Source organism: Carlito syrichta, unplaced genomic scaffold (assembly GCF_000164805.1).
Source record: "Carlito syrichta isolate Samal-C Ts95f unplaced genomic scaffold, Tarsius_syrichta-2.0.1 Scaffold303164, whole genome shotgun sequence".
Classification (NCBI taxonomy): Eukaryota; Metazoa; Chordata; class Mammalia; order Primates; family Tarsiidae; genus Carlito; species Carlito syrichta.
Genome location: NW_007247260.1, coordinates 373,730 through 399,255, shown reverse-complemented (window position 1 = coordinate 399,255; position 25,526 = coordinate 373,730). Strand labels below are relative to the sequence as shown.

The window sequence follows — 25,526 nt, the reverse complement described above, 5'->3', positions numbered from 1 at the left end:
TTTGGCTACTCTGTGACCTTGGGAAGTCACCGAGACTGACTTATGTCATCCATAACTTGAGGGTATTAGACTAATGTATTCTTACGCTCCCTTCTACATCTTAAATTATATTGTTTTATTTTCATTTTTTAAAAAAACAACTTTCTTCTTTTGTTAAATATTTTATTAAATAAATGAAATAACTTTCATTAAAAGAGCCAGTTGTTTTTAGGCCAAATTATGATTGGATCCATTTGCCCAAATACTCATTGTGATGAGCTGTCCTGTCAGGATAGAGGATGTCCAGGAAGGTTGGCTGGCTTCCCTAGCCAGGCACTTAGTGTTTTTTCTCAGTTGTTTGCCACTCAGTGCAATTTGTCATTACTATGGTATAAAAAAGAAAGTAAAAGCAGTTATTTTGCAGAATTGTTGAAGAGGTAAAATAGCATAATGGATGTGAGAGTGCTTTGAAAAGTAAAAACTATGTGACTGTAATGTAAAGTAGCATAAGTGGGAGAATTCAAAGGTGAAAAATCTTGCTCGCTTTCATTTTTTTTTCTTCCCTTTTCTTAAAGTAATTTAGTTGATTGCTTCTGCCCTTCAGATTTATTATGGAAACCTGGCCTGTGCTTTTCAAAGAGGTTTATAAAGGAAAATTGAATTAGATACTAGGACGAAATAGCTGGCATAATCTTTTTAAGAAGTGGGCTTCATGAAGTATTAAGTTTGTCGTGCATTAAAATGTAACACAAATCCATTTTTCTTTTCTTTTAAAGATGTGGGGTACAAGTCAGGATTAGGTCTATAAGTGGTCATTGTACAGGTGAAATTTGGGCCTCCCATTGGTCCTCACATTGCCTGGTTTAGGATCAGGTACCCTTATTGATGTTATGTGTCCCACCCCCCACTTTCTTGCCTGGCAGTGTCCTGCTACTGCCAATCCCTTTCTTGTAGTATTATGATAAATGTTCAGGGTCCACTTATGAGTGAGAATATGTGGTATTCAGTGCTTTGTTTCTGAAATAGATCACTGAGTATGATAGACAATTCCATTTTTCACTGTGCCAATAGATAAGAAGGGTATTTGGTCTCATTACTTGCATTGTATTCCTTCTTCCTATTCTGATACTTTTGTTTTTGTTGTTGTCTTTTTTTTTCTTTTTCTTTTTGAGTTGGAGTCACACCCTGTTGCCCAGGCTAGAGTGCAGTGGCATGATCATGGCTACCACAGCCTCGATGTGCTGGGCTCAGGCAGTTCTTCTGCCTCAGCCTTCCAAGTAGCTGAGACTACAGGCACACATCACCATGCCCAGCTTATTTTTTTATTTATTGTAGACACGAGGACTCACCATGTCGCCCAGACTGGTCTCAAACTCCTAACTCAGGTAGTCCTCTTACCTCGGCCTCCCTAAGTGCTGGGATTACAGGTGTGAGCCCCCACACCGGGCCAATACTTCTTTATTTAACATTTATGTATCTCTTGGTAGTTACCAGGCACTATCCTAAGTGCTTCACTGTCTATTTCTTTTCTTTTTTTCTTTTTTGAGTCAAGATCTCACTGTGTCACCCAGGCTGCAGGCAGTGGCATGATTTCTGCTCACTGCTGCTTCTACATTCTGTGCTCTGATGATCCTCCCACCTCAGCCTCCCAATTAGCTGGAACTATAGGCACATGCCCCCACACCCGGCTAATTTTTTTTATTTTTTGTGGAGACGAAATATCACTATGTTACTCAGGCTGATTTTGAATTCCTGGGCTCAAGCAATCCTCCCACCTCGGCCTTCCAAGGTGATGTGAGCCACTGCACTCAACCTAACTTACTTTTTCATTGTGAGGCTGGGGGTAATACAGGGGAGTGACTGTAGATAGGTATGGGTATCCTTTTGAGGCAATGGAAATGTTCTTTTCTTAAATTGGATTGTGATGATCACCCAACTCTCTTGCCAAATTTACTAAAAGTAATTGAATTGTATACTTGAAACCAGTAACTTTTATGGCATGTAAATTATATCTTAATAAACTTAAAAATACAAATATGAACTCACTTTTAATCCTCATAATAGCCGTATTATGTAAATACTGTTATTATTTCTTTTTTAAAATAAGGAAACTAAGGTTCATGGGAAGTTAATGTCACATGCTTGGGCAGTGGCAGAATCAGGATTCAGATCTAGGCCAGTTTTCATGAGAGTCCATGATTCTAAGCACTATACCTTGCTTGGAAGTAGACTACAAAGAGTGCCAGAAAAATCAAATACCATTCAGAGATTCTGGCTGCCGATGCAACCATTAGCTCTGTTACAGTTTTGCCTATTGTTTTGTTGTGTTTGGGGGTTTTGTTGCTGCTTTTGGCCAAGTTGTAACTTGCTGATTAAGTTTTTGAGGGATGGCAGGATAAAGCTGGAGAAGTTAACCAATGCTGTTCTTAAAACAAGGTTCACAAACTCATAGCTATTTCTCTACAGCTTGCTGTTTCTTTTATGTGACATTACAAGGGGCATTTAAACAATTGACATAGTCTGCTCAATTGTGATACCTGCTATTATGACTAGTCATAAAGGGTTTAATTTGTCACTAGTGGCTAAGCATATACTAAACATACTTTTAAAAGTAAATTAGATAATAAACTTTTTAAATTGGTATTTTCCTTAATTCTTATATTACATGCAACATTTAGTCTCCCTCAGAGAAATACAAAGACTGATTGCCTTGTATTCATTTTTAATCTACTGATTTCTTAATTGAGAAGCAATATAGTATAGGTTAATAGAAACTAGTCAACCTATACTAGTTCTGTATTTTGCTGTGTTGCATTGGAAAAATACCTTTTCCTTCCTGTATAAAATGCTGAACTTATGTATTCTAGATGTAGTTTATGTAGTATTTTGACATTTCCAAGTTAAAATAGGGCACGAATATTTTAAAATTACATTTAAGAACCTTTTATTTTTCCAAAATTTCCAACCAGTGGTTTTATAAACAGGTATTGAAAACATCAGTTCTCTCATTCTTAGAGGGCCATTAACTGCATATTTCTGCAAACCATTTTTTTTTGTAGAGCCAACTTTTAAATAATGATGGCCACAACCCATTAATGAAAAAAGTATTTGATATTCATCTTGCTTTTCTTAAAAATGGACAATCTGAAGTGTCACTGAAACATGTATTTGCCTCACTGAGAGCTTTCATCAGTAAGGTAAGGACAGAATTTTTGGAGCTTCTCTCTGCTGCACAAAGGAAAGAGGGCCATTGTGGTGACATGGGTGACATTAGCTTGTGATGCCATTAAGTACAATGTTGTTAAGTATTGCCTTTGTAACTAGAAATGCAGAACAACAAAATACATACAGAAGACCTGGCCAGGAGTCTTCTCAAATCAGAAACTGCTTTTTATTCCCCTCCATTATACCCTCTGCTTTTCAGTTAGGTGCCTTTGAAGAGTATCATTTTGAAATTACTAATTTTGCTAGTTTTTCTTCTATTTTGCTTTTTTTAAATGTATTACTATGTTGGAGGTATATAAGCCATTATTGCACTCATGTGTAAGCATTTTGAAAGCAGAGTCTAGCTTTTGTAACCCCACGGTCTTGTATAATAGCTTACAAGTGGTAGGCACTCGGTACACGTTCAAATGGATCAATTCTTCATTTCAATGCTAGTTGTATCTGAGGGCCCTAAATGTGCAGGGCACTTATCCTATCTAAACAGTAACTTCAAACTTGGCTTTTAGGAAGGATATGACTGAAACAGACAGCAAAAACTGGTCTGTTTTCCATGGCTTTTAAACTTAAGAATACACATAATAAGCCAAGGTAGAGTTAATGCTGTGGAAAAGCACAGTCCAGGTCTTCCACTTTGGTGTGTATAACTCCAACAAGACAAAGAAATTCAATTATTTATAAAGTAGGATGGCTAAGCATGAAAAACTTTTTTGATTATCATTATTCATATGGCAGCTAATCGTATTTAATTGACATAGAAATTAGGTGGATTCAAAGCTTGCTGCTTTTTCTTACTATTCTTCAATACAAATTATAAACAAAGAAATCTATGGAAAACCGAGGCCAACACAAGCACATTACAAGAAATTAAGGAAAAGAGATTCAGATATAATTCATTTAGCAGTTATGGGATACCTACTTACTAGATACAATTGCTAAAGGCTTAGTGTCCAGTAGAGGGAAGCACACACATAAAGATACACATGCCTACACACATACACATAAATACAGTATCATGAGGAGGAAAGAAGTCTGTACAGAAAACTGGGAATGGGCAGGAGAAAGAGGAGAAATGCTTTAATTTAGCAAAAGTTTCTTTGTAGCGGTAGAGCTAGGATTTAGTATGATTCAGCAAGAGATGAGACTAAAGATGTGAGTGAGGACCAGATCATGTGTCCTTGTCTTAAGGACTAAACTTCATCTTCTTAGGCATCAAGTAGCCATGAGCAGGGTTCGATTTATATTAAGAGAGAATTGGTGCAGGCAGGGAAAAAAACTCTAAGTGGTGTGAAAGATGGATTGGTGGTGGTACCAAAGGCAGTACAAAAACTAGTTGCAATAGGCTAGATAAGAAATGAGGGCCAGAACTAAGTCAGTGAAAGTGGATGGTCAAAGGCAGATAAAATGTGTTCAACAGATAGAATTTATAGGATTTGGTCATCAATCCACTGATAATATAGTGGGACGAGTGGTAACTGATGTGAAATACAGGGAAAAGACTACATGTGTGGTTAAAAGTTAATAATTCTGTTTTGTAGACCGGTTGATTTTTTAAAATGAAGACAGGCTCTTGCTATGTTTCCCAGACTGATCTCAAACTCTTAGCTTCAAGTGATCCTCCCATCTTGGTCTCCCAAAATGCTGGGATTACAGGTGTGAGCCACTGCACCTGGCCAGACCTATTGATTTTTTTTTGTCTTAGTTTTTTTATTTAAATTAATTTATTGCTCACCACCAGCCATTTTTCTGGAGCTTCTCCATTTTTGAGTATTTTGTTTTGGTACATAGTATACGGCCCCCCCCCCGCAATTTGGCCAGATCTTATCATTTAATAATTTTGTTTCTATCCTACCTACCTCCCAAAAGACTAGCAAAGTGCTATTTGCTCAAGTTCTGTCATATTTGAAAATATCTTCACATTGCTCTTTTACTTAAATAACAACTTGGCCCATTGTTAGATCCTTAAGTCTTTTATCCCCCACAATGTTTATAGACATAGTTCCCTTATCTAGTATAGAAATTAGAGATTCCTTTCTCTTTTGACCTATTGAATTTCAGATACCTATGGGACATTTAGTTATGCGGATCTCTGCTCTGAAGAGGGATCTGGATTGGAGAGCCAGACTTGGAGTCATTCTCCAGTCATCTGTACTCTATTTATTGAGCACCCTTTCTGTATCAAGGGCTGTACTAGGTCCTGAAGATACAATAAGGTACAATGGTGGAATACAAAAGAAACATACTCTTTGCCCTTATGAAGCTTTCAGTCTTGGTGGAGGCAGGGTACACCATAAGTAAATAAGTAAGTAAATAAATAAATAAATAAATAATTAGTAATTATGGTAAGTTCTAAGACGGAAACCAACAGGATACTGAGACACAGTATAATGATTTCTGGACGATACCTTATTTCAGATAGGTGTGTCACTTTTAAAGTGAAATAGGCTGGACTTGATGGCTCATGCTGGTAATCCCAGCACTTTGGAAGGAGGAAGATCACTCGAGGTCAATAGTTTTAGACTCTCTGGGCAATATAACAAGACCCCCATCTCTACAAAATAAATAAATAAATAATAAAATGAGACCTGAAACAAGGAAATGGGCCAGCCACACGAAGACATATCAGGGAGAAGGACAAAAAAGAACATTCTAGGAAGAAGGATACACATATGCAAGGTCCTGAGTCGGAAAAGAGTTTGGAATATTCTGGAAACTAAAAGGCCAGTAGAGCCGGATCATAGTGAACGAGGGGAACAGCAGCATGTAAGTGGTAGTTGAAGTCATGAGAGTGGTTTGATTTCCCTGGAGAGTACATAAAGAAAGAACAAAAAGGTCAAGAACAGAATGTTGGAGAACAGCAACAAAGAAGTGGTTTGAAGAGGAATCTGTAAAGGAGATGAGAGACAGCAGTCACAGAGGTAAGAAGATAGACAGGAAGGAAGGATATGGAAGCCTAAGGAGGAAATAGTCCCAACATTGTCATGAGGTACAGAGTTAGCAAATAAACTAAAAGGGGAAAGGGGCCTATTAGAATTGGCAGTTAGGAGGTCACTGTTTATTTCGGCCATTACCCACTCAGAGAAGTGTGTGATGTGGGTAGAAAACTTATTTTTAGGGATTAACTACACTATAGTTATTCCCTCCCCTAAATGTTTATTTTTACACTAGAGTATTTTGTTCAGCAAGAGTTGGTTTAATCTGGTGAAACTCCTAATGAGATTTCCCAGCTGCCAATCAGAAAACATTTGTTGAGCATTCATTATCTGCACAGCATTGCACTTGGTATTAAGGTAAGATAAAGAAGGTAGAGTTCTAAAACATGGGTTTAAATTCAAAGTTCCCAAGAAATAATTTTGAATGGGTGGCCCTCTAGCTTCACACTTTCTGAGAAACATCTGTTGCATATCCTGAAGCGGCTTACTTCTTGCTTGCATAGACCTGTAAGTGTGGGAGATTGTAACAGGCTTATGTTATGTGCATAGTTTATCTTCCACAAAGCAGATTGAATGCATTTTCAAAGTAACAGGCCATTTGGCTGTTTTGAGAATTAGGTAGGTATTTTTGTACTCATTTTCTATGCCATAATGTATCTTTTTTTTTTTTTAATTGGAGTCTTACTCTGTTGTCCAGGCTGGAGTGCAGTGGCACACTCATGACCATTGCAGCCTCGACTTGCTGGGCTCAGGCGATCCTTCCACCTCAGCCTTCCAAATAGCTGGAACTACAGGCGCATGCAACCACACCTGGCTGATTTTTTTTATTTATTGTAGAGATGAGGTCCCACCAAGTTGCCCAGGCTGTTCTCTAACCCCTGGGCTCAGGCAATCCTCTCACCTTAGCCTCCCAAAATGCTGGGATTACAGGCATGAGCCACCGTGCCCTGCCTGCCATAATGTATCTTAATTAACACTGTTTATAAGTACAGAATGCACCTGTGTGTGCTTGTGTGTGTATATATCACCTATATTCCATTTTGTTAAAAGATGAACTTCACTTGCTGAACAGATTTCAGCTATAATTTTTCAGCACTTGGTAGTTCATTATATAAGGAACTATTTAAATATAAAGCAAAAGAGTAAGTAATGCATATTGCGCTTCCCATTTTCAAGACCCCATTTGAGACCCATCATTTAAGTCATTCATCAATATGTACTGAGAACATACCTAATTGTATGTTGTAGACTATCTTGATTGCTTTTCAGATCTGTGACATTTTTATTTAGTACCTTTACATGTTTGTAGTAAGTTGTATACTGACTGAAATTGTTCTGTTATTAACACATACTGGTCTTTATGTTAACTAGTTCAGACGCTCTTAACAGCAGAGCCCAGGCCAGGTGCAGTGGCTCACACCTGTAAACCCAGTGCTTTGGGAGGCTGAGGTGGGAGGATTGCTTGAGCCCAGGAGTTCGGGACCAGCCTGGGCAACATCGCAAGCCCTTGTAGCTACAAAAATTAAAAACAAAACAAAACAAAAATTAGTCACGCATCGCGGTGTGTGCCTGTAATCCCAGCTACTTGGAAGACTGAGTCGGAAGGATCACCTGAGCTCAGGAGGTTGAGGCTGCAGTGAGCCATGATTGTGCCACTGCACTTTAACCTGGGCAACAGAGTTAGACCCCAATTCAAAAAAAGAACCCACCTAATGTTGATTTTGTATCCTCAATGCATCCAGCCTAGTTTTAGTTGAAGATATACTAGGCACTTGCTATTTGACTAATTTTATGATTGGATTTTCAGATTCTTACTTGTTTTTCCCATTCTTTAGTTTCCGTCAGCCTTTTTCAAAGGAAGAGTGAACATGTGTGCTGCATTTTGTTATGAGGTTTTAAAGTGCTGCACCTCGAAGATTAGCTCAACCAGGAATGAAGCATCTGCACTCTTGTATCTTTTGATGAGAAACAACTTTGAGTATACCAAAAGGAAAACCTTTCTGAGGACACATCTGCAGGTCAGTGAACATCAAAGCTCTTCTCTTTCCAATATTTAACCTCTAGATAAAGATCTAGAGCTGCCACATCCAATACAATGTGGCTGTCCAGCACTTGATGTGTGTCTAGTCTGAATTGAGATGTGTTGAAAGTATAAAATACACATTGACTTTTGAAGACTAAGTATATACAAAAGTAAAGCTGTTTTATACTGATTACTTGTCAAAATGCTGTGTTGGATATCAAAATACTATGTTCTACTATATTAAAATAAATTTTACTTGTCTCTTTTTAATGCAGCTGTTAGATAATTTCAAATGAACGATGGGACTCACATCATATGTCCCACATCTCTGGGACAGAGCCTTTCTAGATCATAGGTGTTAAGAGCATAGGCTCTAGTTCAGATTCTGGGATTACTGCATACTGTGTGACCTGAAGCAAGTTACTTCCTTAGCCGCTCGGTGCCTCAGTTTCTCCAAGTGTAAAATAGGGATAAATATTAGTACCCAGGTCACAGAGTTTTTATGAGGAATCAGAGACATGATTAAATAACAAGCTTGTTGTATATGATATAGCAGGTAATACAGTATGTTTTTCCTATTCCAGCATGTCACTTAGTTAAAAAAATGAGAGAAGTCCCAGGTTTAGTGAACTTTGGAATCAGACCTACCTGGGCTTAAATCATAGCTCAGCTTCTTATTTGCTGTGTGACCCGAGGCAAGTTACTCAATGTGGCTGAATCTGTTTGCTTATTTGTAAAACGAGGCCGAGTATTTCATCTCGCAGGATTATCAGGAGGGTCAGAAATAAAGTGTGTGTAGTGCCTAACACAATGCCTAACATATAATAGCCACTTAGTACATGGCAGTTACTATTCCACATCTTTATGTTTTTGTGTTTATTTGATGAAACAGCTCTGAACTAAACCACAGTTGTGACTTTTTAGGTCAGTAGGCCTCACTGTAATATAGGAAATCCATGGTCCTATGTAATTCTTCACAGCCATGGTCTGTCCATTGGAGTTGTTTATTGGAAACAGGGTTATTAATGGGAAACCACCATAAGCAGCTTGTTTAAAAATATCATCAGTAATGTGAAAATCTAATAAGAATACTGTAGATGCCTTCTGTAAAAATCTGCTATACAATTCTTTTTTGCATACTAGAGCCAGCTAGCATTACACATTAGCTCATTTATTATTTGCTTTTATATGAGATGTCACTTGAAAACCCTCCTTCCTCCAAAGCATTGCTCAAATTTGTATGCCAGTATGTCTGAAATTCCCCCATTAAGATCCATTCTTGGGGTCAAAGCATCAGTTCTTTCAAGTCCATTATTCTAACACAGATGAATTAATAAATGCGATAAGTTAGAACAGTGTCTGGCACATAGTAAGTGCTCAATAAATAAATTATTATAATGATTGTGGTCTCTTGAATTCTCCTAACGACTCTATAAAGTAGGGATTGTTATCATCTCCATTTTACAAATGAGAAACATGAGACACAGAAAGGTTAAATAGCTTTCTCGAAGCCACATAGAAATTGATAAAGTCAGGATTTGAATCTAATGCCTGCACCCATAGCTACTATTATATCCTGCTTCCCAGGACCAGTGGTAAAGCATCCAGCCATGAACATCTTAGCATGAATCATTTTGGCATTCACCCAACAGAGCCTGAGAGATTAAAAAGTACCAGTATGCTTTGTGATGCACCCATACAAAGGAAAAAACAAAAAGTGCCATCAAAGGCCATTGCATACAGTGCTGTTGAAATAGGTAGGCCCTGGTCAAGAACAAAGAAAGCTGGCACACTAAAATGGATTCGTGAAAAGGAATGAGAACCCATCAAAGAAAAACATCTTTTATTACCAACTTGGCCCTAGCTACTACCTAGCAAGCATATTCAGAGTGGAGACCTGACCATCATGGCATCAGTTCAGTATTATGAAAATAGTTTTATATCTAGCCATGTTGTGAGTTTCGAAAAATTGTTTATATCTAACCAAGAAAAGTCCTAATAAAATTCAAAATTGAGACCTTCTTTGAAGTTGTTATTTCAGTAGAAGAATGTAAACCCCTCATGTATGAAGAAAATAGATTATGATGGCACTATGTAGAATCTTTAAAAGAGGCATTTTATACACTTGCTTATGTACTTACACAATGATGAGAATAAACAGCATTTGTTCAAAAACATTTGGAAAACAATGTTCACTTCTTCCCACAGATAATAATTGCTGTGAGCCAGCTGATAGCTGATGTAGCACTAAGCGGAGGATCAAGATTTCAGGAATCTTTATTCATTATCAATAATTTTGCAAATAGCGACAGACCTATGAAGGTATGTTCTCACTTCGAGTACTAAGTTAGAACCACCTACACTATCAGGGAAGTTTACACTCTTAAACTGTCATTGGATTCACAACTTTTGATAGCATAGTATATAGAGAATGTGAGCTTCATGAGTTATGGGCTTTGTCTTGTACACCACTATATCTCTAGAACCTAGAACACTGTCTAGTACATAGCAAATATTTAATATTAGTTGACTAGATGGACAAATATACTGTGTATACAAAGTTGTTATGGCAATTATAATCTGAATTTTTCTGGGCTTGATTACTAAACTTGCTCAGGAAATAGATCCTTTCTTTCTTAACAATTGTCACCATTTTTAATATTGGTTAATTAAGTACTGAGCTTGAAATTTCACAAAATCTCACTTCTTAGAATAACTAACAGCTGCCTGATCCATTGCCAACAGATGAGGAGTGGAACAGAAGGTATTTATTATTTCATGGTTTTGTGAGTTTTGAAAATCATCTGTTAACTAATTGTAGCTTGCCATAGATACTTACTGGCAAATCCAAGTCCCAGGCTGTTATTAAGCACCAGATTAGCTGAGGTCAAACCCATGATTCTGATCACCATTTCTCTTTCCTTCTTATATGCTTAAAATCTATAGCACTGTAACAATTCATGTGTTACTTCGTTTCATGGAGTGCAGGTTCTGATCTTCAGTGATGCATGCATACAGGGAAGAAGAATCATTTGCCAACAGAGTACTTTTCCTCCAGGAAGAATGAATCATCCCCATTCTTGGGAAAGATCATCTTCCAGCAAAATTTGACAATATCATATAAAATCTGAAAAAAATTAAAACTTGTAGTTACAGCATACTTGATATTTGGGATGTGTAGAATTTATGTACCAAAAAATATTCCCATAGGAATGTTGCTCACACTGGGGGGAAAAAAACAAAACAAAAAAAAAAACACTGAGTAATGCCAGCTGCTCTCAGGCTGGGAAAGTTTGCTTTTCAGCCAGTTCCACTGGTTCCCCAGGGGATCAGTATATGCTCCAGCTAATCCCATGAGCATAGAAACGATTTACACCATTTAGGCTCATACGCTTAGAGTTTATTTTACCAGTTGTTACTGTTCTTAATGCCACGTTATATAGGTAGGTTGGCAAGTTTTTCTAAGTAAATGGGGCTTGTGGTGACTCTCCTTGATAGGTAATCTTTTTATTTTCCTTGACTCATTTCTGAAATGATTTAGTTTCATTCTGTTAGGGCAGCCATGACCAACAAACCTATTACAACCTTCCCCCCAGTAAATGAGATCTCTGTTAACATCTAAGAAGGGACTTTGTGTATATAATTTTTATTTTTAAAGGTGTCAAGAAGGCAGTTTTTAGAAACAATTGCCTCCACATTTTCTTCCACATTTTCTTATATTCATAAGAAAATATAAGTTCCCTAACCCCTGTACCTGTCCATTCCTCATCGCTGAATTATACAGATAATTGTGATTACTGCATTGGGGGTTAAGAGGAAGTGATAGGACTTCTTTTAAGCAGTGGCAAGGGTAAAAAAGAAACTCTAAATTTGTGTTCTTGGGGCCAAAACCAACACTTTGAAAGGTTAATGATCTCTTCAAACTCTTTCGAGTGTTCTGTGCTTCATGGCCTCTTGTTTGTGTAAATAGAAGTTTTGCAGTATGGTGTTCACCTTGGTGTGTGTGGTAGTTGGTGGACGGAGCAGGTATGCTCATTGGCATGGGGCCAGACTGCCTGGGTGTAAATTCTGTCTCTACTGTTTACCAACTGTGAGACTTCAGCCAAGCTACTTAATTGCTCTGTGCCTCAGTTTTTCCATTGGTAGAATGTATTATAGTACCACTTAACTCATAGAATTGTTATAAAAATTAAAATATGGTCAGGCTTGGTGGCTCAGCCTGTAATCCCGTGCCTTTGGGAGGCTGAGGTGAGTGGATTGCCTGAGTCCGCAGGTTCGAGACCCGCCTGGGCAGCGAGACCTCATCTCTACAATAAATCAAAAAATCAGCCGGGCATGGTAGTGCATGCCTGTAATTCCAGTTACTTGGAAGGCTCAGGTGGAAGGATCGCCAGAGCCCAGCAGGTCGAGGCTGCGGTGGCCGGGAGCAGCCACTGCACTCCAGTCTGGGCGACAGAGTGAAACTCCAACTCAAAAAACAAACAAGCAAAAAGAAACAAACAAAAAAAATTAAAATATGTAAAGCATTGAGACCAGTGCCTAGTACATAGTAAGCTATCCATTTTTTAGTTACTGTTATAAGTAAACAAGCAATCATAGATCACTTGCATGGCTGTGGAATTCACAATGGAGGATCTGGGGTTCAAAGCCAAGTAGTCTGGCTCTAGAAGCCATGCTTGTATGTCCTGTGAATATACTGCTACCAAGCTTAGGGCCTTTGAGGCCTGGGCTAGTTATATATTTTAAAAGAAATTAATTTAGCTGGACACAGTGGCTCAAACCTCTAATCCCATCTACTCGGGAGGTTGAGGCAGGAGGATCACCTGAGCCCAGGGTTTTGAGGCTGCAGTAAGCTATGATCATGCCATTGTACTCCAGCCTGGGCTATAGAACAAGACCCCACTTTAATAACAAAATAAATAAATAAAAATAATTAATTTAAAACCCTTTAAGCATGCAACATGGAATACTAAGAACCATAACAAAAATTAAAAGTCGTATTATTTTCTCAGGGTTGAATGCGGAGCCTTCAAGTACATCGATATTTTGCTAAACATGTCTTGTTTCTTTGTCTTTGAAATTAGGCAACTGCTTTTCCTACAGAAGTCAAAGACTTGACCAAGAGAATTCGTACCGTTCTTATGGCCACTGCCCAAATGAAGGAGCATGAAAAAGACCCAGAAATGCTCATTGACCTTCAATATAGCTTAGCCAAGTCTTATGCAAGCACCCCAGAGCTCAGGAAAACCTGGCTTGATAGCATGGCCAAGATTCATATAAAAAATGGAGATTTTTCAGAGGTGATTACTTAAGGTTTTGTTCAACACAACCCTTCAAAACCCATTGGGGACCTTCTGACAGTTCTTTCTTTGTCATCCTTTTTCAGGCTGCGATGTGTTATGTCCATGTAGCAGCTCTGGTTGCAGAGTTTCTTCATCGAAAAAGTAAGATAGTTCTATTCTTAGAGATGGGGGGACTTCCAGTTTGCACAACATTTTTATCTTTGTAGCTTGCAACTATGAACGTGAAATAATTGAACTCTGAAAAATATGTTCACTTTCAACCTCATTCAGTGTTAAACCAAAGTTGTTATAAAGGAAGACCAGATTGTCCATTTTGCCTTCTGCCTTCATTAGAGATTACAAGAATAAATTAAATAGTACAGGACCAGGCCTGATACCCAATGTTTATTTTCCAAGACTGTGTCTCCCTGGACGACTGCCACAAATTAAATTCTTCTCAGGGTTCATGAGAAGCTCAGAATAATACAGATTACTTATTTTTCCCTCCTCTGCCTCAACATCACCAAATGCTCATAAACTGTCTTTACAGTCACTTTAGTGTGATGATACTTGGGTATTAAAAGGGAGTCATGCCTTTGAAGGGCATCAGCATTCAACAGCTCTAGTTCCTTATTCAGTAATCTGGCTGAAGGGTTCCCTTTCCAAAAACAGTGTTATTGACTATATGGACTACTGTAACCTACTCAAATAGTAAAACAGTTGAGTTAGATTTACAAATTGATTTGTGGTGAAGATTGCAATCAAGAAATCTCCCAGGCCGGGCTCAGTGGCTCATGTCTAAAATCCCAACGCTTTGGGAGGTTGAGGTGGAAAGATCACTTGAGGCCAGTGTGGGCAACATAGACCCTGTCTCTACAAAAAAAATTTGCCAATATATTTATTTATTTATTTAGCATCTGTATTCATAGAGATATTGGTATGTAATGACTTTGTCTGATATTGGTGCCAGGGCAATACTGGCATCATAGAATGAATTTGGATGTATTCTTAGTTTTTAAAAAGAAAAATTAAAGATGTGGGGTACACTTCAGGGTTAGATACATAAGTGGTCATCGTACAAGTAAAGTTTGGGCCTCCTTTAGATCTCCACTTTGCCTGGCTTGAGATTGCGTACACTTATTGATGTTGTGTGTGTGGTGTGTGTGTGTGTGTGTGTCCCGGCAGTGTCTCTCTACTGCCAATCTCTTTTTTACAGTATTATGACTTGGATGTATTTAGAATCTATAATACTCAGTGGTCTATCACAGAAACAAAGATTTGAGTACCACATATACTCACTAATAAGTGGAACCTATGCAATTTTTAAAAAAAATTAAGCGTGGGGGTACACACCTGTAATCCCAGCTATTAAGGAGGTTGAGGCAGGAGGATTGCTTGAGCCCAGGAGCTTGAGGCTGCAGTGAGCTCTGAGCACACCACTGCAATCAACCCTGAACAACAGAGCAAGAGCCTGTCTCTTAATTTAAAAAAAAGAAAGAAAGAAGAGAGAAGAAATCTTCCACTGTCTATCATAATATCTAAGCTACTTCCTTTAAGCTAGTCAAAAGAGTAACAATAGGGCAAAATGAAACCAACTTATGGGAATCCCATCACCCTGACTTTGACTATGAAAACTCAACCATTTTGTTTTTTTTTTTTAAATTTCAGAATTCCTACAATTAACTATATATCTTTCATTTCATATCTAAGGCTCAGTGTTTGATTGCCTCACATAACAACACACATGTGGAGAACCTTTTCTAAAAATATAAAATATAAAAATATAATAACATGATTAAAATGTAGGTTTATTTTACTTATATTTTAAATTAATACTCTGATACAGAAATCCTTTTGAACAATTCATGTGTTTGAAATTGGTATACTTTAATTTTCTTCTTTTAGTATACATATGTGGTTTTTAAACTGGAAAAAGATTAATTATCAAAATAAGGCCTCATTTGAGGGTTTTTTAAAGAAATCACTGGTATGCCTGTGAAATCACAGTATAAATACTGAAACTGCACACACGCAATTCCAAGTAAACTGACATATATGATAATCTTAAACACAGTACTAAATATGATCTTATGCATGTTTTCAGAGAAATTAGTTACTATTATCTCATCTTTTTTATTAGTAGAAATCTGAAAAAGGAATTTTATGTCAACTAAAACTTTGCCTTTTTAATTTTGAAAATAGTTAAAGATATTAAAACTATTTCTCTAGAATTTTTTGTTTTTGTTTTTTCCCCAAGTACAATGACCTTAAAACTAAGCAAAAATCAAGAATTATTTATCTTTATTATCAATCCTTAATGTTTAGAAATGTAATTTCTTGCTGTGGTTTTTTGGACATTAACACTATCCTAAATACCAAACTGTGATGTGTTTCAACAAATGGAAATAGCGTTTTTAATCTTATTTATATATTTATTAAAGTCAGGGTCTCTCACTCTGTCACCCGGCCTGGAGAGCAGTGGCATGATGACAGCTCACTGCAGCCTCTACCTCCTGGGCTGTGGCAATCTTTCTGCCCTAGCCTGCCAAGTAGCTGGGACTATAGGTAAGCACCACCATACCCGACTAATTTTTTTTTTTTTAGAGAGACAAGGTCTTGCTATGTTGTCCAGGCGAGTTTCGAATACCTAGACTCAAGAAATCCTCCTTCCTTGGCCTCTCAAATGCTGAGATTACAGACATGAGCCACTATGCTCAGCCAAAATAGTGTTTTTTTAACTAGTCATTTAAGTATTTCATAAAACTCTTGAGATTATTTTAAAAAATTATTCCACATAGATGTTAAAGAGCCCTTCACTGAAGAGGAGAAAAATGTTGTTTTGAATTTTAAACAAAAATAATGTTTAATTTAAGACATTTATTTATAGGTGTCATCTATTTTTAAACCTGGACAATTCTACTTGCTTAAACTAGAAAACCTTATTCTAAAATGATAGTATGACTGGGCAGGGTGGCTCATTTATGCCTGTAATCCAAGCACTTTGGGAAGATAAGACAGAAGGATGGCTTGAGTCCAGGAATTTGAGACCAGCCTAGTCAACATAACATAACCTCGTCTCTACAAAAAAATTAAAAAATTAGCTAGGGGTGGTGGCATGTGTCTGTAGTTTCAGTTACTTGTTAGACTGAGGTGGAAGGATCACCTATGCCCTGCGGGTTGAGGCTGCAGTGAGCCGTGATTGTGCCACTATAGTTCAACCTGGACTACAGGGTGAGAACCTGTCTCAAAAAATAATAAAATAGGTGGTTTCAAAAAGAAAAACTGCCTATTTTATTATTTTTTGAGACAGGTTCTCACCCTTGCCCATGGCAGGGGTACCACGAATCTTCCTTTTTCCTTCTCCTCTTCTTGCTAATAAACTGTTTTAAAACTTTAAAAAAATTAAATAAATATAAATAAATAAACCCAGTGGTAATAGTAAAATCCTCAGGCAATTTCCCCCTTCAATTATTCAAAGCACCTTTTTGGGGGGGGGGCAATTAGCTGATTAAACTATGATAGTTGTCCAGCGTAGACTACTAATTTAAAATACAAGTTAAAAACTTTATTTGTTAACCTGCTATCCAGTCTGAGAATGCCATAATCCACCAGCATTGGTGAACTTTTTAAATTTAGATAAGACCTGGCTATTTACAGAGTTTTAAAAAAAATACAAAAACATTTGAATGCAAAACTGAAACAAAAAGTTTAATTTACACTTCAGACCAACTTATTTAACAAAGATAATTGGGCAACTCTAGTACTCTTCATTTTCTATCAAGTGTCCTTGGGTATTGAAGACAAAAGGGAAGGGATGAGTTGGAGTAGATTTTAAACCCTGACACATATCCATTGCCAAAAATTTTGTTTTCTCAACTTCTTAAGCCATTTCTCTTGAAGTCCTTTATAAAACATATTTTAATCAAGATGGAACAAAATGCTACTTACCAGTGAACACATTAGAAGCAGATGTTATACTGTTTAGAGGGTTTTTTTGTTTGTTTATTTTTCAGCGATGAAGTCTCACTATGTTGCCCAGGCTGGTCTCCAATTCCTGAGGTCAAGTGATCCTCCCAAGGCCTTGGCCTCTCAAAGTGCTAAGATTTCAGGTGTGAGCCACCACTCCAGCCTTAGAGATTTTAAGGAAGGAAAAAAAAAAAAAAAAAACTTTGCCTACTGGATAGTTGCCTAGGCAGGCAAGGGTTTTTTTCCTGCCCTGCTGGGGGTAGCTACACCACACCAATGAGGGACCATTTCCAGATCCTTTTCTTGATTGTTTCAGGCACTAAAGTGACAGGAAAAGGGGAAGGAGGTATGCGGTTCTCCCTGCCCCCACTCCACCCAACCCTCACCCTCAAACTTAGCAGCCTGAGTGTACCAGAGAGAACTAAAGGATTATCACTTTCTTCCATTTATGAAAGTCACCTCAAAGTTGGTGATACTGGTTGTCAGTTATTCTTCCCCCTCTCCAAAAATACAAAAGAAAAAACAAGTCAGAATTTCCCTATTTTTATTTTGTTTGAGAACCTTTACATTTCTAGATCACATTCTCTGGAGGCTAGATTTATACTTACTTCTCTCTCATCCCCCTTTTTTTGAGAGAGGGCACAACAGTTTTCCCCAGGGAAGATAAGTCAAGTCTGCATTCTTCCATCACCAAATAGCATCCTGGGTTCAGCAAAGTTTCAGGTCTGCAGGGTTTCCTTATCAATCCAGAAAAAAGGAATTTCCTTTCCCTTAGAGTCTTTTTTTTTTTTTTTTTCATTCCTTATCGGGTAATGCTTCTGTTTCCCAAGTCTTTGTACCTTGGATCTGATTCCTCAAAGCTTTTTATTTCCCTGCTTTTTCCCAGTCACAGTCTTTTCCCTCCTTACCCTCCCCTCAGGTCTCTTACCTCTTATCCTTCTTCTGACTGGCAGTCAAATTTTATCAAGGACTGAACCTGCTATTCCATCCTCCAAACCCCTCCTTACTTTTTTCACAGAATATCTTGTATTCAAGGTTGTGGTCTCTCTCTGGAAAGTTTCTATCTTGCTTTCCCTAGGACAGCAGCCAGGAATACAGAAGCTGCAGCTGTGAAGGGCAAGGTCAAGAATTCAGGCCAAATACCAGAGAGATTGATAGCTGACTCTCTGGGACCACCTCATAGAAAGCTGCATAGGGCTACATGAGATCCCTCAAACAGTTGCCTCCTTCTGCTGGGTTATATACACTGGCTAGTTTTAGACTCGGCAACTTGTTTCATTTGAAAATCTTTTCATAACTAAAGGGAATCAATTTTTCCAAGCTATTTTAAAGACCCGAATAAACAAAAGGGTCCTGATATCATTGAATATTGATGGGTATTGATAACTTAAGCAAAAATGGGAAGGGATATAGTCTTCTCTAGGTAGTGATATGTCATCAGGCATAAGAATTAAGATGACACTACTTAGCAAGAATATTGAACTCTGAAGCTAAAAATCCACAATAATGGTCATCTCTCTATTTCTATCTCTATACCTATATCTATCTATGTATCTGTAAGTGACTGTAAACAATCAATTGAAATAACTCATTACCTTTGGACCAGTCACACAATAGTGGTCTTTATATTAGATGACGTGGACAAAACATTTCAAAAGTAGATATTTATGTCTTTGTTCCTGAGCTAAAACATAATTTGCCCTACTTCTACTTAAGATACATATCAAAAGACTCTCTGCCAAGATATTTTTAGCTTCATCTGATCTCAGACATAGGGGTATGTCTTTGTCCTCCCCTAAATCATAGAATTCCAGAAAATCCTACATTTAAGGCTAACTTAAAGTCATAATCTCTTATGAACAAACAGGAATTATTTTTCTAGTCATGGACCTAGCTGTCTAAGGCCTTTAGGGATTCTGTGATTAAGACTATATCCTTCATCTCTTCACGCAAGGCTTGGGGCCTCTTCTTTGCTGCCTAACTCTTAACTTCATAGTGTGATCAAGTGGACTGCTATTCAGGAGAAGGGATGTCTTCTAAATTTCAAAAAATTCTCTCAATGCACTACTAAACAGAGTATCCCATAGACCAGCTGCTAGTCTGAGAACTGTTTGTTACTTGTTTACAACAAGCCAAAAGAGTATTGTCCCGAATGTAAACCAACTGTGCCACTAAACACTCTGTTTAGCTTAGCTGACTTATTTTTTTAAATAGACTTTGTTGAAGAAGGAAATGATGAATCAATTTACATTCTGGTACAAGTTCTTTATCTTGTTGTGGCCCAGTACTTTGAACAGAACTCTCTAGATGTCTACAACAGGTCACTTTAGGCATGCTTATCTTAAGAGATGAAGCATGGTATGCTCTATTTTCAGTATCTTTTATTACCTAATTTATTTGAACAAAAATTGCCCTAAGATTCGGTGGATCAAAGTTAAGTATTACTTTCATTTCTGCCTTTCTTCCTTAATGGAAACCCACTGACTACTCCCATGTATTTCTCTTCTTGAAAGAGTACTTCAAAATAATCCCCTGTTCCCCTACAAGACTTTCATCTCTCTCTCAGAAGTGTGCTGCCTACTGGATAACTCATGTTCTATCAAGCATCTTACTCAGAAGATGTAAGTCTAATGATAGCTTTTGTTGAGACAAGAATTGTTGATGAAATCCAAGACCTGATGCATGAACTTTTTTCACTAGAATTCTGAAAAATGTCTTCAATATGAAGTCTGGCTTTCTTAAACCTTCTTTCTTCCTTCTCCAGCCTCTAACCCCGGGAAGATTACCAGATACTTAGTTGTGATAAAGGTCATTATTTCTAAGTATTGCTATTAGAGAGGTTGTAGGAGAATAGATTGCAACAGCTATTTGCTCCCTTTGTGAGCAGCCACTATCAAAAGGAAACTTTTTCACTGGCCAAAAGATTCTGTTATAAAGAGGCTGAATTTTTCCTGAACTCTAAAATGACCACCTACTTAGATAAGGGGAAAGACAGCCACAGGAGGAATGTTTGGACATGTCCCCCTGTCCAGATTCTTTAGAACAACCATGTGGCCTCTACATCTAGACTTGCTGAGCAGTAGTAATTTGGTCCACAATCCTACAGCAGCTGTTCTCAGCTTGAATTTATATCCTACTTCCCAGGGACCCAGCTGGCAGCAACTATTTTATTCTATCTTGGGAAAGCGAGTTTACTTATTGGTAGGCTTGTTTGGTGGTAATAATTAATTGAAGACTTCTTATCTGCTAGGCTCTGTTCTAAACACTTTACATTTCATTTCATTTTTATAAAGTAGCTACTATTATCCCCATTTTGCAGACGAGATAACTTTTTACAGGGAGGTAAACATTCTAAAATCATACAGTTAATGATAAAACCGAATCTATCAAATACCAAAAGCTGTCGTTCTTCCAACACTCCATCTTGTTTTCTCAAGGATGCTTCATCTCTGCCATCTGTTTTATTTCCTGCCTCTCTTACAAGTCCTAGGCCAGGTCTCCTCCAATAACTCACTTTCTTTCCCAAGCCTCAGTGAAATTAGGCACTAGACATGGTTACCAAAAATCATTCAGTGGTTACCTGAAAAGTGCCTGACCTCTCTTATTTAGATGATAAACCACAAACATGCACAGGATCAAAGTTTTAAGAAAAATTTTTAGATTGCACCAGAGGGACTAACTTTGCTGACCACTGAAGATGATGCATAAGATAATGAATAAGATGAAATTTATTTATAAGTAACTTGAGCTCACTTTTTGGGAAAAAGACTGATAAAATATGTAGTAGATGGAAACAATTTTTAAATTCTGTTTTTCTAACTGAAATTTGTACTTAGGACTTTGAGTCTTAGAAGAATATCTGTCTATTTAAAAGTAGCCAATCCCTGTAAGGCTCACTGTTATTTACCACTCTTTATAAATTGAATCCACTGCTTTTTATTCAAACAGAATTATTTCCTAATGGATGTTCAGCCTTCAAGAAAATTACTCCCAATATAGATGAAGAAGGAGCCATGAAAGAAGATGCTGGGATGATGGATGTCCATTATAGTGAAGTAAGATTCCAGGACGTACATTGCCATTATATACATTTTACTTGTTAAAATTTATTTATATTTAAAAAGATTACAGCTAACTTAATTTTGAAGGTAAATAAGAGTTAATGAACTTTAAGTATTAAAACTACCCAGAGCAAAGATGTCCCTGTTTTGAAAGTAGAGCCCTGTCTCTAGAACTATTCTTTTTGTTTAGTTTTAGAAATGCAGCATTTACCATTCTCACATCACCATCCCAGTAACCAGATCAACATGCTTTAGAAAAATCTCCAATACAAAATAGAGTTAACATTGTCCTTTACTTCAAGTAAGGCAAAACATATACTAAAGTATTTTTAAATGGGCCGGATGCAATGGCTCATGCCTATAATCCCAGCACTTTGGAAGGCCAAGGTGAGAAGATTGCTTGAGTCCAGGAGTTTGAGACCAGCCTAGGCAACATGGTGAGACCTCATCTCTACAAATAAATCAAAAAATTAGCTGGGCATGGTAGCACATACCTGTGGTCCTAGCTACTCAGGAGACTGAGGGGGAACGATTGCCTGAACCCAGGAGGTCAAAGCTGTGGTGAGTCAGGATCGTGCCACCAAACTCTAGCCTGGGCAACAGAGTGAGACCCCAACTCAAAAAAAAGCATTTTAAAATGGAAAATTTCTGCTCTAAACTTCATACGGATAGAAAACAGCTTCAGCTGTCAATCAGCCAACAACGATTTATTGAGCACTAAGAATGATTGCTCACTGACATGGGCAAGGCTCTGGACTTGGAGATATTATAAAATAATTAGATATGACTGGTCCCTGACCTCCAAGGACCTCCTAGAGAGATAATACACCCATATGAAGTGAAAAAACAATAAACAAAAACAAGACTTTTGAATAGTGTTGGAATAATACAGAAAATATATGACATGCAGAGTGAAAGGTGACAGATGCCTTTGAGTTGAGGTAGAACAGAGGAGGTATGATTAGAGGGGGATTTGAAGAATGAGGACACCCTGAAAGCATTCTAGCCATGAATAAGAATAGCAGGGACCGATGCTAAGAGGTAGGAAAGTGTAAAGTATGTTTGAGGCACAGTGAGTGGATCTTTTTGGCTAAACCAGTGGGTTCACATAATGAAGAATAGTAGTTGAGGCCAGATTTTGAAAAACTTTGAGTGTTGGGGCTTTATTCAGTAGAATGTTGAATTACTATCAACATTTTTGAACAGGATAATGACAATGAAAGCAGGCGAATTTGGTGATGATGTGGAAGATATACTGGAGGTAGAGGGACAGGAGCTGAAGGTACAGGCTAGAGAGAGGGCAGCCCTAATTGTCCAGGAGTGAGGCAGTTAATACTTAAACCAGGATAGTGAAAGATTCAGGAAACATGAGGTAAGGAAGAAGACTTGCTGGTCATGGGAGGGGCGGAGTCAAAGGTGACTCTAAGCTTTCAGGTTTGGATAGTAAGGAAAAGTCATGGATGGTTTTGCAGGGAAAATGATGAATTTCATTTTAGCTATGAGTTGATTTTTGAAGTGAAAGGCTATTGAAATGGAAATAACCATCAGCCCTTGAGAAATGCAGAACTGAATCTAAGGAGGGAGATGAGGGTTAGAAGTACACATCTGGAAGTCATATCCTTGTGAGAACCAAAGCTGGGTGAATGTAGGACATGATATAAGAAGTAAAAAACCAGAGAACCAAATACTGAACCATGGGGAAAGGTTCACAGTTAAAGAATGGGAACATGGGAAAAAAAACACGTAAAAGCGGAGAGTTTGAAGGGGTTGTAGTCACATCAAATTACATTTTTTTAAAAGTCGTGTTAAGAAACAAACAATCAGGTTAACGTTACAATAACACACTTTGTAAATACCTTATGAATTGATTTTTTAAATACAAGCAAATCTCACATTAACTCTGGTTTATTTAACTAAATTGATAATGCCTGGAAGCTTTACTATTTCTACATGAGTCTCTCACCCTATCAGTAAAATAAGGAGAAGAATACTATCCTGGTCACTTCACAATATATGTGAAAGCCATAAAGTGCTGCATTAATGTCCAGTTTTATCATTGACCTACTTGGCAGTGAGATTTCTTAAAGGCAAGTTGGTGTCCTTTTATCCTCAGAACCTAGAAGAGTAAGTATTTAAAACATGTTTGCTAAATGAGTTGATCATAAAAGAATCAATATGCCTAAATTTTAATTCTAACTTCTTTTTTTTTTTGCACCTTGTCACCTAGGCTGGAGTGCAGTGGCACACTCATGGCCACTACTTCCTCGACCCATTGGGCTCAGGTGATCCTTCTGCCTCAGCCTCCCAAGTAGCTAGAACCATAGGCGTGTACCACCACACCTGGCTACTTTTTTACAAATTTATTGTAGAGATGGAGGCTTTCCAATTTGCCCAGTCTGGTCTAAAACCCTGGCCTCAAGCAGTCCTCTCACCTCTGCCTCCCAAAGTTCTGAGATTACAGATGTGAGCCACTGCGCCCAACTCAAACTCCATTTTTGACTATAAAGTCTTGGGCAAATCAGTTCAGTTTTCTGAATCTTACTTAGACTTAGATGACTTCCCAGAGACCTCCAGTTTTTACATGCCAACAGCAGAAATATTCAGAGAATAAGTGGTTCAACACAGCTGAGATAAGATGAGAGATAAGTGGTTCAACACAACTGTGTGTACATCCTTGTCTTCCAAACAGCAGTTTTGATTTATTCATAGAAATGACTTTGAGCCTGACCCTTTTTTATACTTTCAAGGAGAGCCGTAACTTTTCTTACTAGTCAAGAACTATAGTCAGTTTTCTATGTAAACATATTTGTTGGAATTCTTTTGTGTTCTACAGTAATAATTTGTATATACTTTTATTTGATGTATACAAGTAGAATCATGTTCTACCAAGTGCCATTTTGTTTCAGTGTACATAATAAGGCTTTCTGCTCATGCCCTAGCCAATGGAAAACAAAAAACCTGACACTGATTTATAAGTTATATTGAAATAAAAAATGCAAACTGTTGTCCACTTAGTGCTTATATTTAAATATGTGAGTTAAACTCATAGCAGTAAAATCTAATTTGTTTCTAAAAATGTATTTCTGAGTTGACTTGCAAGTTTCTAAGGATATAATTAGCATATAATAAAATGCATGCATCTTATGTGGACAGTTTGATAAATTTTGACAATTATATACAGTCATATAACTATAACCAATCACCAGAAATAAATAGAGCATATCCAGTCCTATGGGAGAAGTTTCCTGGTGCCCATTTCCAGTCAATCTCCCTGCCCCCACCATTTTATTTCTATCACCATAGATTAAGTTTGATGTTATAAAAATGGAATCATTTAATATGTACCCTTTTGTATCTGACTTTTACTTAACTAATGTGTTTGCAATTCATCCATATTGTTGAGTATGTAAAAAAATGTGTTCTTTTTCAATACCAAGTATTCCACTGTTTTAATATCTTCATTTTTATTTATTTATTTATTTATTTTGAGTTGGAGTCTCACTCTGTTGCCCAGACTGGAATGCAGTGGCCACTCTCGGCCACTGCAGCCTCGACCTGCTGGGCTCCGGTGATCCTTCCGCCTCAGCCTTCCAAGTAGCCGGAATTACAGGCATGCGCTACCACGCCCGGCTGATTTTTTGATTTATTGTAGAGATGAGGTCTCACTGCCCCAGGCGGGTCTCAAACCCGCGGGCTCAGGCAATCCACTCACCTCAGCCTCCCAAAGGTGCGGGATTAAAGGCTGAGCCACCGAGCCCGGCTAATATCCTCATTTTTAAACCCATTCTTCTGTTGATGGATTTTGGATTGTTTCCAGTTTAGGGCTGTTATGAATAAGGCTGCTTTAAACATTCTGATCTATAACTTGTTGTTGACATATGCTTTCTTTCTCTTGGATAAATACCTAGGAGTGGCACTGCTGGATCCTAAGGAAGATATACAGAGGGTGCCAAAAAATGTATACTCATTTTAAGAAAGGAAAAAACTGTATTAAAATTGTAATACTCAATAAGATGAATACAAATCACGTTTGACTTCTGCAATTACAAGAGGTGCTTGA

General features: G+C 37.6%; 1 protein-coding gene across 2 annotated transcripts in view; it reads left to right on the top strand.

Annotated features, from left to right (window-relative positions):
• The window catches only part of DOCK11 (dedicator of cytokinesis 11), a 133,805-nt gene that overhangs the window by 90,055 nt on the left and 18,224 nt on the right, over positions 1-25,526 (top strand). For both annotated transcript variants that reach the window (XM_021712283.1, XM_021712281.1), the window contains 6 exons: positions 3,039-3,176; positions 7,970-8,152; positions 10,366-10,479; positions 13,242-13,457; positions 13,544-13,601; positions 21,354-21,460. In XM_021712283.1, coding sequence (XP_021567958.1) covers positions 3,039-3,176; positions 7,970-8,152; positions 10,366-10,479; positions 13,242-13,457; positions 13,544-13,601; positions 21,354-21,460 — 816 coding nt within the window. The remainder of the gene's footprint in view (positions 1-3,038; positions 3,177-7,969; positions 8,153-10,365; positions 10,480-13,241; positions 13,458-13,543; positions 13,602-21,353; positions 21,461-25,526) is intronic.